General features: G+C 33.2%; 1 protein-coding gene across 3 annotated transcripts in view; it reads right to left on the bottom strand.

Annotated features, from left to right (window-relative positions):
* The window catches only part of mybphb (myosin binding protein Hb), a 52,570-nt gene that overhangs the window by 20,408 nt on the left and 15,493 nt on the right, over positions 1 to 16,669 (bottom strand). For 2 of the 3 annotated variants that reach the window (NM_001100137.1, XM_073952577.1), the window contains 5 exons: positions 8,696 to 8,784; positions 7,045 to 7,240; positions 5,789 to 5,928; positions 2,891 to 3,050; positions 529 to 665 (listed from right to left, as the gene is read on the bottom strand). In NM_001100137.1, the coding sequence (NP_001093607.1) occupies positions 529 to 665; positions 2,891 to 3,050; positions 5,789 to 5,928; positions 7,045 to 7,240; positions 8,696 to 8,784 (722 nt within the window). Of the gene's footprint in view, positions 1 to 66; positions 666 to 2,890; positions 3,051 to 5,788; positions 5,929 to 7,044; positions 7,241 to 8,695; positions 8,785 to 16,669 lie in introns of all 3 variants that reach the window. The other variant, XM_073952578.1, reaches the window with a different exon arrangement.

Below are 16,669 nucleotides of genomic sequence, written 5' to 3'. Positions count from 1 at the left end.
ATACAGAGATTTATTTATATTATTTATTACATTACCCATTAAATTGCATTTTATAAACATCTACACCTACCCCTACACTCACAGTAATTTAAGAATATGAATTATTGTTGTACAGTGTAGCATAAATGATGCTATATTAATGTGAGTATCTGCAGCTGTATCCCTTCTAGAATCTACTTGTTGATACCCTTGTACACCTTTCAGCCAACATCAATCTTACAGCCTAAAGGTGAATTTCTATACAACTAGACACAAATGGCTATAATAGAGTTATAAAATGGGTAACACTTCATTTTGATGGTCCAGTTGAATATTAGTAGACTGTCTGCTTAATATCTGCTGATACTGCTCCTTCAACAGACATTTAACTGACTATAAGAAACTTTGTAAGTGAATGTCAACTTACACTAACCCTAACCTAACAGTCTACTTATAATCTAATGAGAATTAGTTGGCTTGTAGATGCAGTGTAACAGACTGTCAACTTAAGTGTGACCAAAAATGGCCCTGCTAATGAACGCCCCGTACCTTAGGGAATCCCCTGACGGCGCAAAGCAGCTTGGTGTTGTATCCGACAGTAGTGCTGCGGTCCTGCATGGGGGTGGTGAATTTGGGGGCCTCGCTGAAATCGTGCTCCTTGTACACTGGAGGCTTGTAGTCGATGCCTGAAACATGAGCATGAAGATCAGTTTAGTAACAATCAGTTTGACAGAAAGACACTGCAAGACGTTTCTTTGTTTCTGTAGAAAAAGGCATCAACAATCATAGGCTTGATTCACAGAGAATGCAAATAACAAGTAAAAGTCAAAATTATTCACCCTCCAGTGAATTATTGTTTCCTTTTAAAATATTTTCCAAGTGATGTTTATTCATTCATTCATTTTCTTGTCGGCTTAGTCCCTTTATTAATCCGGGGTCTCCCCAGCGGAATGAACCTCCAACTTATCCAGCACATTTTTACGCAGCGGATGCCCTTCCAGCCACAACCCATCTCTGGGAACCAAATGATGTTTAACAGAGCAAAATAATTTTTCACAGTTATCCTATAATATTTTTTCTTCTGGAGAAAGTCTGATTTGTTTTATTTTGCTAAAATAAAAGCAGTTTTTATTTTTTTGATACCTTTTAAGGTCAATATTATCAGCCCACTGATCAATCATGATCTTGATTCACAGAGCATGCAAGAACTGATCACAGTTCCGGATAGGCTAATCGGCAGGACCGGGAGAAATCCCAGTGGGCCGGTCCGTTTTTTGGCCGTGAGGGCCGGTGTCTCTAGCTGCTTGCACTCTCAGCAGTCGCACTTTTTTTCATTTTTTTTGTTTATTTGACCATAGCCTCAATCTTTTTATTTATTAATTTGCCGCAGCTCCGCGCTTTTTATTTATTTTCTCGCAGCCCCGTGAGCAAAATGCAGCCTGCAGGTTAATGATGACGTAATTATTATTTAACCCCAAACAGCGGCACCTTAGTGAATATATAAATTAGAATAATTAATATTAATGAATATTACACCTGCTCATTGAAAATCAGATGATTCACTTCATTAATAAATCTGCCTTTGTGGTCCAGTGGTCAGCATGTTGCGTTACCACACTGCAGGACCAGAGTTCAATCCTTACCTATCTAATTGAATTTATTTATTTGTTTTTTCATTTTTATTGTTAAGACATATAATACTGTTTGGGTTGTTGAACATTTCAACTTATAAAGGAGCTGTTTTCTTGAAAAATACGTGATCGTGTCATTAGAAACTGAATTGGAAATGACGTTATTTTATTATAGTCAGTCGTGAACTGAGGTGGGCCGGTCTAAGGCTTGAAACTCCAGAGCTGAAAAGAAGTCCCACACCGGCCCTGACTGATCAAACAAACAAACAAACAAACAAACAAACAAACAAACAAACAAACAAACAAACAAACAAACAAACAAACAAACAAACAAACAAACAAACAAACAAACAAACAAACAAACAAACAAATAAATAAATAAATAATTAATTAATTAAATAAATAAATAAATAAATAAATAAATATATTGTCATGTAGATCAGTGGTTCTCTAAGTGGGGGTCGTGGGACAATGAAGGGGGTCGCCTGGTGCTTTTCAAAAAATCTATTTCTTTTTATTAAACCATAAGAATTACCATATTTTATCCATAACCTATTGAAGAAAAACAATAGTTGTTTATAGTTACTATATACTATATAATTACAATAGTAGCTTATAGTTAGGCCCACTCAGAATCTGAGCGCGCAGAATTCCGCAGATTTTCCGCAGATTTCCACCGTTTTTTAGCCCATCATTAATTGTTTATTTACTTGAGTAAATGTGTGTAAATCTTATGCATTCTGTTTTTTAATTAATTTCAGTAATATTATTGATTAATATGAAAATGTTCATCTGATTTATGTATAATGCAGTTGTACAGTCATATTTCTGTCTTTTAGTAGATAAATTATTCGACAAACTTGCTTTACTTACCAAATAAAGTGAATCTAATCAAATTTGCATAGTAAACATTAAATAAAAGTTTAAAATAAATTATTATCGTACTGTACCTCTCAGTGGAAAAGGGTTATAATATGCATTAAGTTACTGTAAAAGTTTTAAAAGGACCCACAATGCAGTGCAAATTACAGTAGTCAACTTTAAAGAATGTATGTGGTATTTCACTGAATGTTTTTGCAGTAAACAACCATATAATTGCAGCAAAGTTTAACCAAATCAACCTAGTGAAGCCTTTAAATGTCACTTTAAGCTGAATACTAGTATCTTGAAAAATGTCTAGTCAAATATCATGTGCTGTCATCATGACAAGGATTAAAATAAATTAAAAATGAGCGATTAAAACTATTATGTTTAGAAATGTATATGAGAAGCTGGTTTACCTGTCTTCTGGATGGTTGCTGAGGTCTTTGTAGTGGTGGCTTCTTGGCTGATTCCACACTTGTTCTCAGTGAAGACCCTGAAGATGTAGGTGTTTCCCATGATCAGGTCTGAAATGGTGGCATTCAGTCTGTGATAATGCTCCAGTACTGTGAACCAGTCCTGAGAAGAGACCACAACACCAGTCAGTCAACTCCACCACTGCACAATGCATGTATCTATTTGCTTGACTATAGAAATAAGGTTGATAAAGAGACATTGTTTTGTTTTTTAAAACCCACCATTGGTTGAACAAACACACAACTCACACCACTGGTGGAGTCAGTCAGTGCTGTTCTGTAGATTTACACTGCAATAAATGCTTTCTATTATTCATTCATTTTCCTTCAGCTTAGACCCTTATTTATCAAGGGTTGCCACAGTGGAATGAACCGCCAACTACTCCAGCATATGTTTTACGCAGCGGACGCCCTTCCAGCTGCAACCCAGTACTGGGACTACATACACTATGGTCAGTTTTGTTTATTCAATTCAGCTATAGCACATGTGTTTGGACTGTGGGGGAAACCGGAGCATCCGGAGGATTCCCACTTCAACATGGGGAGAACATGCAAACTCCACACAAAAATGCCAACTGACCCAGCTGGGACTCAAACCTGAGACCATTTAACAGTTCAAAAATCTTTTCAAATGAGTAGAATTAACTTTCAGTCCATTTTGAGTTAACTACACTCATTTCATTTGATAAAGTTGACTGTTGGGTTTTACAGTGTGATACTTCAAAGCACTTTCTGGAATGACACAGTGGGCATGTTTTTGAAAAGCGATTGTAATGGCACAATGTCTAAAAAATGCAACTTTTGTCATAAATGTTATTAAATTTGTAGATATAACAAAGAATGTTAGCATATAATAATGTTTTTTACTTTATTTATATAATTAAGGGTGCAACTTTGGTTTGAAAATGTTTGGGTTGAACAATTGGGGAGATAATTTGTGATTTAATCCCCTTTTCTGCATTCACATATATTTAATCACTATAGAGTGATAGAAAATTTAGGAAAAGATAGGTTAATTAAACAATCTTAAAGGGATAGTTCACCAAAAATGTTAAATTGTGCTAGAATTTACTTACACTTGTTTAAAGTCTTTAGGATTTTGGAGAATGAAAACCTGTAACCATTGAGTCTTATAGTATTTGTATTTCCTAATTCGGAAGTCAATGGTTAGAGGTTTTCATTCTCCAAAATCTTAAAGATTTGAAACAAGTGTAAGTGTAAAGTGTAAACATCTAAACAAGTAAACAAGTAAAGTGTATGTGTAAAGTGTAAATATCTAAACAAGTAAAATGTAAGTGTAAAGTGTAAATATCTAAAAGAGTAAACAAGTAAAGTGTAGGTGTACAGTGTAAATATCTAAACAAGTAAACAAGTAAAGTGTAGGTTTAAAGTGTAAATATCTAAACAAGTAAACAAGTAAAGTGTAAGTGTAAAGTGTAAATATCTAAACAAGTAAACAAGTAAAGTGTGTGTGCAAAGTGAAAATATCTAAACAAGTAAAGTGTAAGTGTAAAGTGTAAATATCTAAAAAAGTAAAATGTACGTGTGAAGTGTAAATATCTAAACAAGTAAACAAGTAAAGTGTAAGTGTAAAGTGTAAATAACTAAGCAAGTAAAGTTTAGGTGTAAATTGTAAATATCTAAACAAGTAAACAAGTAAAGTGTAAGTGTAAAGTGAAAATATCTAAACAAGTAAAGTGTAAGTGTAAAGTGTAAATATCTAAACAAGTAAAATGTAAGTGTAAAGTGTAAATATCTAAACAAGTAAAATGTAAGTGTAAAGTGTAAATATCTAAACAAGTAAACAAGTAAAGTGTAGGTTTAAAGTGTAAATATCTAAGCAAGTAAAGTTTAGGTGTAAATTGTAAATATCTAAACAAGTAAACAAGTAAAGTGTGTTTGCAAAGTGTAAATATCTAAACAAGTAAAGTGTAAGTGTAAAGTGTAAATATCTAAACAAGTAAAATGTAAGTGTAAAGTGTAAATATCTAAACAAGTAAAATGTAAGTGTAAAGTGTATATATCTAAACAAGTAAAATGTAAGTGTAAAGTGTATATATCTAAACAAGTAAAATGTAAGTGTAAAGTGTATATATCTAAACAAGTAAACAAGTAAAATGTAAGTGTAAAGTGTAAATATCTAAACCAGTAAAATGTAAGTGTAAAGTGTAAATATCTAAACAAGTAAAGTGTAGGTGTACAGTGTAAATATCTAAACAAGTAAACAAGTAAAGTGTAGGTGTACAGTGTAAATATCTAAACAAGTAAACAAGTAAAGTGTAGGTATACAGTGTAAATATCTAAACAAGTAAAGTGTAGATGTAAAGTGTAAATATCTAAACAAGTAAACAAGTAAAGTGTACGTAGATGTGAAGTGTAAATATCTTTGTGTTCAAGAGAAAAAGGAAACTCATATAGGTTTGGAACCACTTGAGGGTCAGTAAATAATGTCTCGATTAAAAGTTTTTGGGTGAACAATCCCTTTAAATTTTCTACTTGATTTGTAATATGAATTGTGGCTAGACAGCAGCAAAATGAATGTGTAGGGTGTTTATATGAAAATTTTGATAATAATTTTAATCATTTAAAAGCTTCTCATGATTAAATTTTGGTAATGATAAAAATGTAATATTTACATTCCCAAATGTTATCCCAGCGTGGTTAGAAACTATAAAAATTGGGAATAAATGCACCTCTATCCCCAGTGGTAGTTATGCCCCTGTACAGTATATAAATTTTCATGTTCAAATCAATGTTCCTTAACAATTTTTGTATATTGTTGTAACTTCTGTAAATAATCTGCTTCTACACCATTTTCAATGTATTTGTTTGAGCTTGTACCCCTGTCTTTTTGTCGGCCTTCTGGATGGTGTATCCAGTGATTGTTGTGTTTCCATTGTCCTTGGGTTCGGTCCATTCCAGAGCAACATTAAATCCCCAGGTGTCCACGATCTTCACGGAGGCAGGAGGTCCAGGCAGCTCTGGTAAACATGTCAACAAGGAAATTGTTAAAAAATACCACAACTTTTTTCTTAAAGGGGTGGCTCACTACGATATCATATTTTAAACTTTATTAAAACTTTAGAGTGTGAACATCTCTGAATGTAAGTTCAATGCAAACAGAGACAGAGAGTTAGCTTAGCAAAGCCTAAAGTGAACGAATTTGGGGACTACAAAAAAAATACATCCGGGCTAGTGAGATCACAAAACACAAAGGGGCGTGGCCAGAGGCACAGTAATGTTATAGCAGAGAAAGCTAAAATGACGCCCAAACACTGCTATTTCCACAGAGCTTCTTCTGTTTCTGTATTTTGGGCTTCCAAAAGACACAAATCAAAGAGAAAAGTGTTAACAGATTAATTTTAATTATGTTCCAGAGAATTATACAAAATATATAGCTAACATTTGACAAAGGAGAACTTTCAAAATCTCTTTCTGTTCAGTGCTGAATTCAGCTAAAAATTCCTCCAACTGAAAAAGTTTTAGTTTCAAGAGTTCACACTTGAATGATTCACGCTGATGATTCATTATAAGCAAGTTTGGCATGCTGTCCCAGGCGAGAGCCCTGAGCTCAACAGGTCCTTGAGCCCTGGGCTCCCTCCCGTTTGCAGGGCAAGAGTAGAGCCTTGAGCTCAGGTAGATCTCGTCAACTCCCTTTGATAAGAGCTGATGACTAAAATGAATGGCGAGCTGTTAAAGGACTAGAACATAACATAGAATTTAAGGGCAATTTATTTATTTTATTAGGTAAATATTATATTCAAAGTGTTTCTTTGTGACTTTAATTGTTTAATTACTACTTAACAAAACGTTTACAGCAAAAGAAGTGTTAAAACTGTGAAATTTTAGAAGGACTTTGTGAATATTATTTAATTTGATAATTTGCCTCTGTACTAAGTATAATTTTAATAATAAGTATTATTAAAAAAAATACTTATTTACTATTGACTTGATGTCATCCATTGTTATGATTAATATGTTTGTATTGTTAAAACACAATTATGATAATTAAAAAAAATTAATTTGTTCACAGCACCAATCTTATCTTGTGGAGCATGTTGATTTACTTTTATTTAGCATCCAATTCTACCACTCACCGATAATCTGCAGAGTTAGCTGGGCCTTGTCCTCAAAGCTGTCCACTTTCACACACATCTCATACACTCCGGAGTCGACTCTCTCAGCGGCACGGATGAAGAAAATGCTGTCCTTGTCGCTGTTGCGGATGTTCACCTTTTTAGTGTCAATAGGCTGGCCATCCTTTGTCCATGACACAACAGGCTGGGGTTTTCCCTGCCGGTAAGAAAACAATACAAGAGAAGCTGTGAATTAGTATCTCTAAGTCCTAATGTAGATCCAAACGGTACAAAGTAGATTTATATATGATATTTTTTTACTCAGAATTCACTTATTGTTCTGTATTTTTTCTATTTTCTATAGTTTAAATATTCTGAATAATAGCATTAAGCCAACTTGCACCAAGCGGCATATTCAGTCAAGCCTGAAATTATTCATTCTCCTGGCAAATTCTGACTTAAAGTTAGGTTCATTCAACTAGTATTGTTTTTTCTTTTTGACCAGAAATGATACAGGCTTCTCCTTAAACATAATATGAGGCTGTACAAGAGGCAGCATTGTGGGAAAAAAACTCTCAGCTTTTATTTTATGCGCCGGCAGCTAGCTCTCTGCAACTCTCACATGGTCGCCCACTGAAGCTAAGCAGGGCTGCGCCCAGTCAGTACCTGGATTGGAGACCACATGGGAAAGCTAGGTTGCTGCCGGAAGTGGTGTTAGTGAGGCCAGTAGGGGGCGCTCAACCTGCGGTCTGTGTGGGTCCTAATGCCCCAGTATAGTGACGGGGACGCTATACTGCTCAGTGAGTGCCGTCTTTCGGATGAGACGTTAAATCGAGGTCCCGACTCTCTGTGGTCATTAAAAATCCCAGGATATCCTTTGAAAAAGAGTAGGGGTCGGCATCCTAGCCAAATCTGCCCACTGGCCTCTGTCCATCATGGCCTCCTAGCCATCCCCATATTCAATTGGCTTCATCACACTGTCTCCTCTCCACCAATCAGCTGGTGTGTGGTGTGCGGTCTGGCACAAAATGGCTGCCGTCGCTTCATCCAGGTGGATGCTGCACACTGGTGGTGGATGAGGAGATTCCCCCCATTGTGTAAAGCGCTTTGAGTGCCCAGAAAAGCGCTATATAAATGTAAGGAATTATTCATTATTATCATTATTATTATTTACATTTGTAAAAAATATTTAAAAAATATAAAAAAAAAATATATTTATTGGCCTATATATTGGTTATCAGTCTCAAAATCTTATTATATCGATATCGATATCAGCCGAAAAAATCAATTTCGGTGCATCCCAGATAGAACTGTACTGTAATCATTCACAATGCATTAAGATTCCAGCTTCAAGATATTGTGACACAGCTAAAAGACACAGCACAATCAATCTCAAATCACAGTGTTTGTGGGTCTCTCTGCAAGTTCACTGCACACTCACAAGGAAATAAACAAATTAACATCAAATGATTTTGATTTGGTTATAACGCTTCCATTAGCGGAGGTAAATCATTATCACTTTCTGTATAGCTGTTTAGCTCTCCCAAATGAATATTCACACTCACATTAGACAAAAGTAAATAAGATCACAGAATCAGCCAAAGCAATGCATTAAATGCATTACTTATTAACAGGAGAAACATTTTATCTCAACATGTAAGGGATTACGTACGCCGAAGGGAATAACAAGGTTGATCTTCTCTCCAACCTTCTTCACATAGCGCTGCCTCAGGAAGCGTGGTAGACGGATTTTAGGGCGATCTGTAGGAAGAAAAAAACGATAGCTTTACTTCTGAATCCCAATTTCCAAGCATTTCTAAGTGATAAAACACACGTTTTTGGTTAATGTTTGTCATGTTCCAGTGATAAAGAATTGCCTGATAAGATAATACTTCTAATTTTGACAACTTTTCTTTAGGAACAAAAATATCTGACTTCAACTTTGTTGTGATAATGAATGTCATCAACTAGGATATAATTGTTTGTTACCGTGATAATGTTTTAGCCATATCATTCGACCCTACTTGTGCTTAATATTACATGAAGACAGAACAACCTTTAATAAATACATAAATATATGCTCTAATTAGGTATCAGACTATTTAGTGAACCAAAAGACTGTTGCTAACAATAACATGACCCCAGCATTTCAGAGAGCAAGCTAACTGTAATTTCATCCTTAGCCATAGACAGCCTGGTTCATTTTTAATACCTAAACAGACCACAGCACAGAAATGATCACAACAATTATACCTAACACAGAAAAAAAAGAAATAAAAATCAATGACAAACACTTCTGAGTGATTTATGTTAAACTCTAGATGCTAACGCTGATGGTTCTGTCAGACTCATCAGGGATATAAATAGATCAGTCCTTTAACACCCCTGCCACTAATAACTTATGAGCGAGAGATTTAGTTACATGAAAAACTGCTGAATTACACAACAACCACATACTGTACAACAAGATATTTGAAATATAGTATTTTAAAAATATACCAATGAAAAATAGAAGAAATATATTTGCTAAAACATGTTAAAAATATATATTCATTTAAATGTATTATCTCAAAAAATGTTTAGAAAATATATTTTTAAAACTAAATATCCTAAAAAAAACTAAATATCCTAAAAAAAAAAAAAAAAAAAAAAAAAAAAAAATATATATATATATATATATATATATATATATATATATATATATATATATATATATATATATATATATATATATATATATATATATATATATATTCATTATTTTAATTATATAACTATATGCATGGTTAAAATATTTACTCCATATATTATTCCAACTAAGATAAGATAATGGATAATGAAATGAAATGGAATATAATATAGAATACACATTTGTTGTGCAAATGAAGGTTTTATTAATGTTACATGTACATCTACTTTCTCGGATAAAAATTTTTGGGAGGGTAAATTATATTTTTAAAAAGTCTTAGGATATTAATATAATATAATATAATATAATATAATATAATATAATATAATATAATATAATATAATATAATATAATATAATATAATATAATATAATATATTATAAAAAAAAGTTGTATTAATTAACACTCTACTTTAAGGTTGAAAATATATTTTCTTCATCCTAAACCATATTTAAAATATAGAATTTTCTTTACTAAAAAAAATATTACAAATAAAATTTAGCCTGAAATTAAAAATATTTTCAATTAAAAACATATAACATATAATTAACATATATTTTTGCCAAGAGAAACTTATTTTGTATCATGGGACCCAAAATGCCACAACAGAACACTTTTTTTAAATGCTAGATGAAAAAAAAATCTGCATGCAGAATTTGTGTGTTGCATTATAAACGCAATGCAGACTTCTCTCTTAATGTGTTAGCCGCATGCTAACTCCAATAAGCATCAGCATTCCCCTAAATAAACATAGCATCTCCAGTGAGCTAAAAAGTCTCATGGGGTAACCTTATATGCCATCCGACTCCTTATGCGGAGCGAGAACATTCGGGTATGCATCCCACCCTCCATCTCCAACCATTCACACTTGTCGCCATCGCTCTTAAAGGAAGCGGCTTGACACCGGCCCAGGCGGCTCGCTGTCAATGGCTTTGAAACCATGTCAAAACCTCTGCATATAATCCTTGCTAATGCACAGCGATTACCGACTAACTATTTCCTAAGGATCTGCATCAGAGATTGTTCTTATTGGAAAAGACCATTAACAACATGCATTGAAGAGCAATGATGATGCAGCATGAAGAGCTTCATACGAGATCGGACATTTCTCTCCCCCTCTTTTTGCGTCGACTGGATTCAAGTTACATTCCAGTCCTGCTCCACTTTCCATTCTGCATTTATGATTTCTTTCTTTAGACGCTGCCGGACACTCTTAGAGTATGTAAAGTGACGGCAAGCATTTGCACTAGAAAACTGGTTTGCATAACATCAGGATCGGTTGCAGTGGGTTTGAGATTTTACCGCAACACCTTCTGAAAAACATTCAAGCTATTTAATCTATATAAGATTATGCAACTTGTTGTTTGTTTCGAGCAAACACAAAAATGTTACTATGGCATTCATGATATTGAATCCGGTGCTATCTTATTAATCAATGACTAAAGGTCACAAAAGGTCAAGACAACAAATATTTTAATGTTGCTTTACCTCATTTTAATTCGTTAATCAATTAAACATTTTAAGTTTTAAATTCTGCAAAAGTGTAATGCATATTAAAACTAAAACTATATGAGGTTATGCAACAACTGCATTTGTTTTCTAGCTAGTTTCAGCTAGCGCAAGAGTTGTTTTGACGTTTTGTGCCACGCTGTTTAAATAGCAAATGCATTTGCACTCAAATGTGCACCCATAGGCGTTCTGGTCTAAAAAGAAATACGTTCTGAGGCTCGCTGCTGGTGTGTTGCTATTTTGAGAAACTATAATAGATTTTTCAATAGACCAAAACAAAGCCGGTCTATTGTCCAGTGCAGAGCGCGTTAGTTGTGCGCCTCGCTTACACACTGGTTAATACACACAAGATGTAGAGCAATACACAAATATTTTTACATATGAAATATAATTAAAATATTAAGAATAGATATATGATATAAATATAAAGGATTAAAATATTACAAAACATATTATTTTCTACCCTACATAAATTTAAAAACCATACTTTCATGCCTTTATCATCTTGGGGGGCTTTTTCAGTTAATTCATAGCAATTTGCTTTCGAAAAATGTTATCATTATTAGCAGTATTATTTATTGTATCTATATTTATATTTGCTTTATTAAAAACAAGCTTAGATTTGTCCACCTGCAGGTTTTAGACCATGTGGGGCACAGCATGTGTATTTGAATATAACTCAGTTTTTTTGAGCACACTTCTTTATTATTGTTCATTTATTCGTTTGCTGGAAATCAGAACTGAATTTAGAAATAGTTTTGAAAAAAATCTTTGCGCTTAAACTTAATTAATTATGTGGGCTGATACCGTTTCCTTATTGACGGAAGAGAAAAAGAGAAAGTAAAGAGGCAGATTGGAGGAGGCTCATTCTTCATCCTCGCACTGCACATTCTTCATCCACCTAGCTGCATTCTCACTAGTGAAGCGTTTAGCTTTTCCACTTACAAAGTCCGCCATGTAAATAGCAAATGTGCCATGGCGCACCTGACTCTTAAAAGGAATGGGAGATGAGACTCTGATTGATTTATTCGCAAAAAATAGCCATAACTCATTAAGAAAATAAGCTCAACCCTGTTAGACCACACACTGCAGCGCAGAGTGCATTTCTATCATTAAAATAGCAAAAGTGGATTCTGACACGCCCTTAATTCTTTTGCACCCAGCGCTTTAGAGTTTGTACCTAGATCATTAAATTAAAGTCCAATACGTTTATGCACAATACAAGCAATATTAAACCGCAAACGCTACAAAAGTATAACAAAATGTGATGTTTTAATCATTTTAAAATAAAAGTTTACTAAATCTAAGATCTGAAGCTGCTTTCTAGGAAAATCAAAAGTGTTGCTATGACATTTATGATACCGAATTATGATATTGTATTATCCAGCAATATAATGATAACGATAATTACTGTTGTAAATGTTGTTGATGAAATGTGATAAAAAAACTGAATGATGAACTTGATGTTTGATGAATGAAAACTTGAATATTTACTGTCAATTGTTGTGAAACTTTTTAAGGTAAATACTATTTACTACTTAAAACATAAAACTACTTAAGGATATGCAACAACTGCTTGTTTGATTCTAGCAAAAGCAAAACTCGATATTCATGATATAGAATCCAGTGATATATTATCCAGCAATAATACAAAGATAATTACCATAATACAAGTTTTCCTAATAAAACAATAAAATTAAATACAACCTTTATCCATACTGTAAACAACACTAAACAGTGAAAGCATAATAAACTTCTATTGTTTATTGTCACAACAAAATCTAAAAAAATTGTAGTAAAACGATCTAAGTTCATGCAACATTTTTTTTTCTAGCAAAAGCAAAAAAACGTTACTATGACTTTCGTGATACTGACTCCAGTGATATTTTGAACAGTGATATGATATTGTTGATTATTGTGATGCAAATTTTTTTTTATAACACAATAAAACTCAATATGTTGCTTATTAACAATGCAAACTAAATTAAAAAGCAAATGCACAGTGAACCTTTTCTGTTTGTTGTTGTGACACAAAAAAAGTTGTACTAAAACTATGTAAAGTTACACAAAATCGTTACTTTGACTTTTATGATACTGAATCCAAAGATATATTATCTGGAAATAATACGATAACAATAATTACTGTGATACAGATTTTCTTGATAAAAAATATATATATATATCATTATAATGTTTATGCACAATGCAAACAACAATAATTGGTAAGTGCATAATGAACTTCTAGGGCTCTGTTTTAACGACCCAGGCGCAAAAGTGCAGGGCGCAAAAGCATTAAGGGAGTGTCAGAAAGCAATTTTGCTCTTTTGAGGACGGAAAACTACTCTCTGCGCCGCGGTGCATGGTCTAACAGGATTGAGCTTATTCTCTTAATGAGTTATGGATGTGTTTTTAGAATAAGCCAAACTTGTCTTGACTCACATTCCCTTTAAGATTCAGTTGCGTTGCGCCATGGCACATGGCATTTGCTAGATGAAGGACTTTGTAAATGGAAAAACTGAACGCTTCAATAGCGAGAAAACAGTTAAACAGAGCATCTGCAGTGCAAGGATAAAGGATGAGCCTTCTCCATTCAGCCTCTTTACTTTCTCTTTCTCTCTTTGTGAATAAGGAAACAGTGTTGTACATTCCACTGAAGTCATTCATCAGCCTTCATACTTAATTTAGTTTGTTAAGCACAAAGATTTGTTTCAGTTCAAATTCAGTTCAAATTTCCAGGAAAATAATAATTGATCATTAATAACGAAGTGTGGTCAAAAAACTGAGTTATATCCAAACACATGTACTGTTCTGATGCCCCATATGGTCCAAAACCTGACAGGTGGACAACTGAAGAGCTCTGCGCTGGATTTTGGATCTGCTTTTAGCTGGTCAATGGTGTGGTCTATTTTAGTTTCTCAAAATAGCAACGCACCAACAATGCGCCTTAGCAAACCTATTTTCTAGACCAAAACACCCATGAGTCCACACAATGGCACAAATGGATTTGCTATTTAAACAAAGTGGCAAAAAAAAGGGAAAATTAAGGTTGCGTTGGTCTGAAAACAGCAACATGTCGGGGCAAACACATCTTGTGCCTTATTGCGCGGGTGTATGGTAGGGCCCTTCTCTGTCTGTTCTCAAATAGGCCTGTCATGATAAGGAATTTTTAGTTGTGGGATATATTATCACAGATATTGTTGCGATTAGCAATATTATTGTTGATTTTATAACAGCATAATGATGCAAACAACCATAAACACTTTTAAATACTGTACTTATCATTCTTAAAGTCATTTAGATTATAAAATTTGATGTTTAAAAGGGTAAATGTCAGTTGGGTCAGTTTGCATTTCTGTGTGGAGTTTGCATGTTCTCCCTGTGTTGGCATAGGTTTTCTCCAGGTGCTCTGGTGTCCCCCACAGTCCAGAGACATGCGCTGTAGGTGAATTGGGTGAGCTAAACTGGCCGTGGTATATGTTTGTGAATTAGAGTGTATGGGTGTTTCCCAGATGGAAGGGCATCTGCTGGATAAGTTGGCGGTTCATTCAGCTGTGGCGACCCCTGATTAATAAAAGGGACTAAGCCGAAAAGAAAATGAATGAATGAATTAATGTCCAATTTTAATCTTTAACACCGGTGGGCTAGAATGTAAATGTCATTGCAACATGCCCTTAAAATTGTTTGTGAATTTGTAAATGTATATATTGCAATGGCAAAAATTATTAGGGTCATCTCCAAGTTTTGCATGATATGTTGCGATATTGATTCCTGTGACAGATCTAATCTCAATTCAATATAATGCTTATGCACAATGCAAACTAAATTAAACTGCAAAAGCAACATTTACTTTCTGTTGAAATAAAATAATGACGTAAGCTTAAGCAACATCTGCTTTTTTTCTGCCAAAAGCAATATCATTACCAAGACATTTATGATTTTATTGCCTGTGCTTGATCTGTGTAAGTCTGCAAGGCAACACTTCTTCACACTGAAGCCAGAACCGTGTCAGGTAGATTTATTTAGATGTATTTTTTCCCCAGCTGGCAGTCACTCAGAGCCAATTAGAAAGGCCTGTAGGACAGCATGAGAGGTTTGCTTGACGTGGCACTAATTTCACCTCTCTGGATAGCTCTGAGGTTTGGGATACTTGAGACTCCAGAGACCCCTGATCTTTAGAGCTGCTACATGTCCACATCTGAGCTCCAGCATTTACAGTAATAATGTCCAAAGAAAGCTGGCATGGAAGTAGGACAGAAAGTACAGGCCAACTCATTTATGCCATTTAAACCATTTGGTGGACGTCCTAGAGGTCACATTTTACAATAAGGTTTTATTAGTTAATGTATTTACTAACATGAACTCATTGTCAACAATACCTGCATTATTATCATCCAAATTCATGCTTGTTCACATTAGTTAATGCACCTGTTAATGACTGTATTTTCAGTAACTAACATGAATAAATACTAGAATAAATGTATTGTTCATTGTTTGTTCGTAAAAGGTCATCATCATCATCATCATCATCATCATTTATTTATGATTGTTTACGTGGGGAAACTGCTCTTTAGGTATAGTATTTTTTTGATGGCTTTTGTTTTGGAATGGGTGAAAATTTGATGTGTATTTTGAAGCATTGTATTTATAACTTATTAATTAACTGTCATAAATTAATTAACTAACTAACTAACTAACTAACTAACTAACTAATAAATAAATAAACAAACAAACAAACAAATGAATAAAAATGGATAAATAAAAAATAAAATAAATAAAACAAATAAACAAACAAACAATTAAACAAACAAAGAAACAAACAAAAAACAAATAAATGAATAAATGATTAAACAAACAAACAAACTAATAAACAAATAAACAATTAAACAAAAAAACAAAAAAACAAACAAAAAACAAACAAATAAATAAATAAATAAATAAATAAATAAATAAATAAATAAATAAACAGATTAACAAATAAACAAATAAATAAATATATAAACAAACAAAAAACAAAACAAAATAATAATAAATAAACAGATAAACAAACAAATAAGTGAATAAATAAATAAATAAATAAATAAATAAATAAATAAATATATAAACAAACAAAAATAAAAACTAAATAAATAAATAAATAAATAATAAATAAATAAATAACATACACTGCCTACAAAAGTGTGAGGTTAGTTGGATTGAAAATGATTGAAAATGTGACTGAAAACTTTTATAATGTTAAAACATCTTTTTTTTTTTTGTTATTAAATATTTATTGGGAGCAGCTCAGTGGCTTAGTGGTTAGCACTGTCACCTCACAGCAAGAAGGTTGCTAGGTCGAGACCCAACTGGAATAGTTGGTGGTTCATTCCACTATGGCAAAAATGAATGAATAAATAAATAAATAAATAAATACATACATACATACATACATACATACATGATAGATGATAG

This window comes from Danio rerio, chromosome 6 (genome assembly GCF_049306965.1).
Source record: "Danio rerio strain Tuebingen ecotype United States chromosome 6, GRCz12tu, whole genome shotgun sequence".
Classification (NCBI taxonomy): Eukaryota; Metazoa; Chordata; class Actinopteri; order Cypriniformes; family Danionidae; genus Danio; species Danio rerio.
Note: the sequence above shows the minus strand (reverse complement) of the source record. Positions and strands in the feature narration are given on the sequence as shown.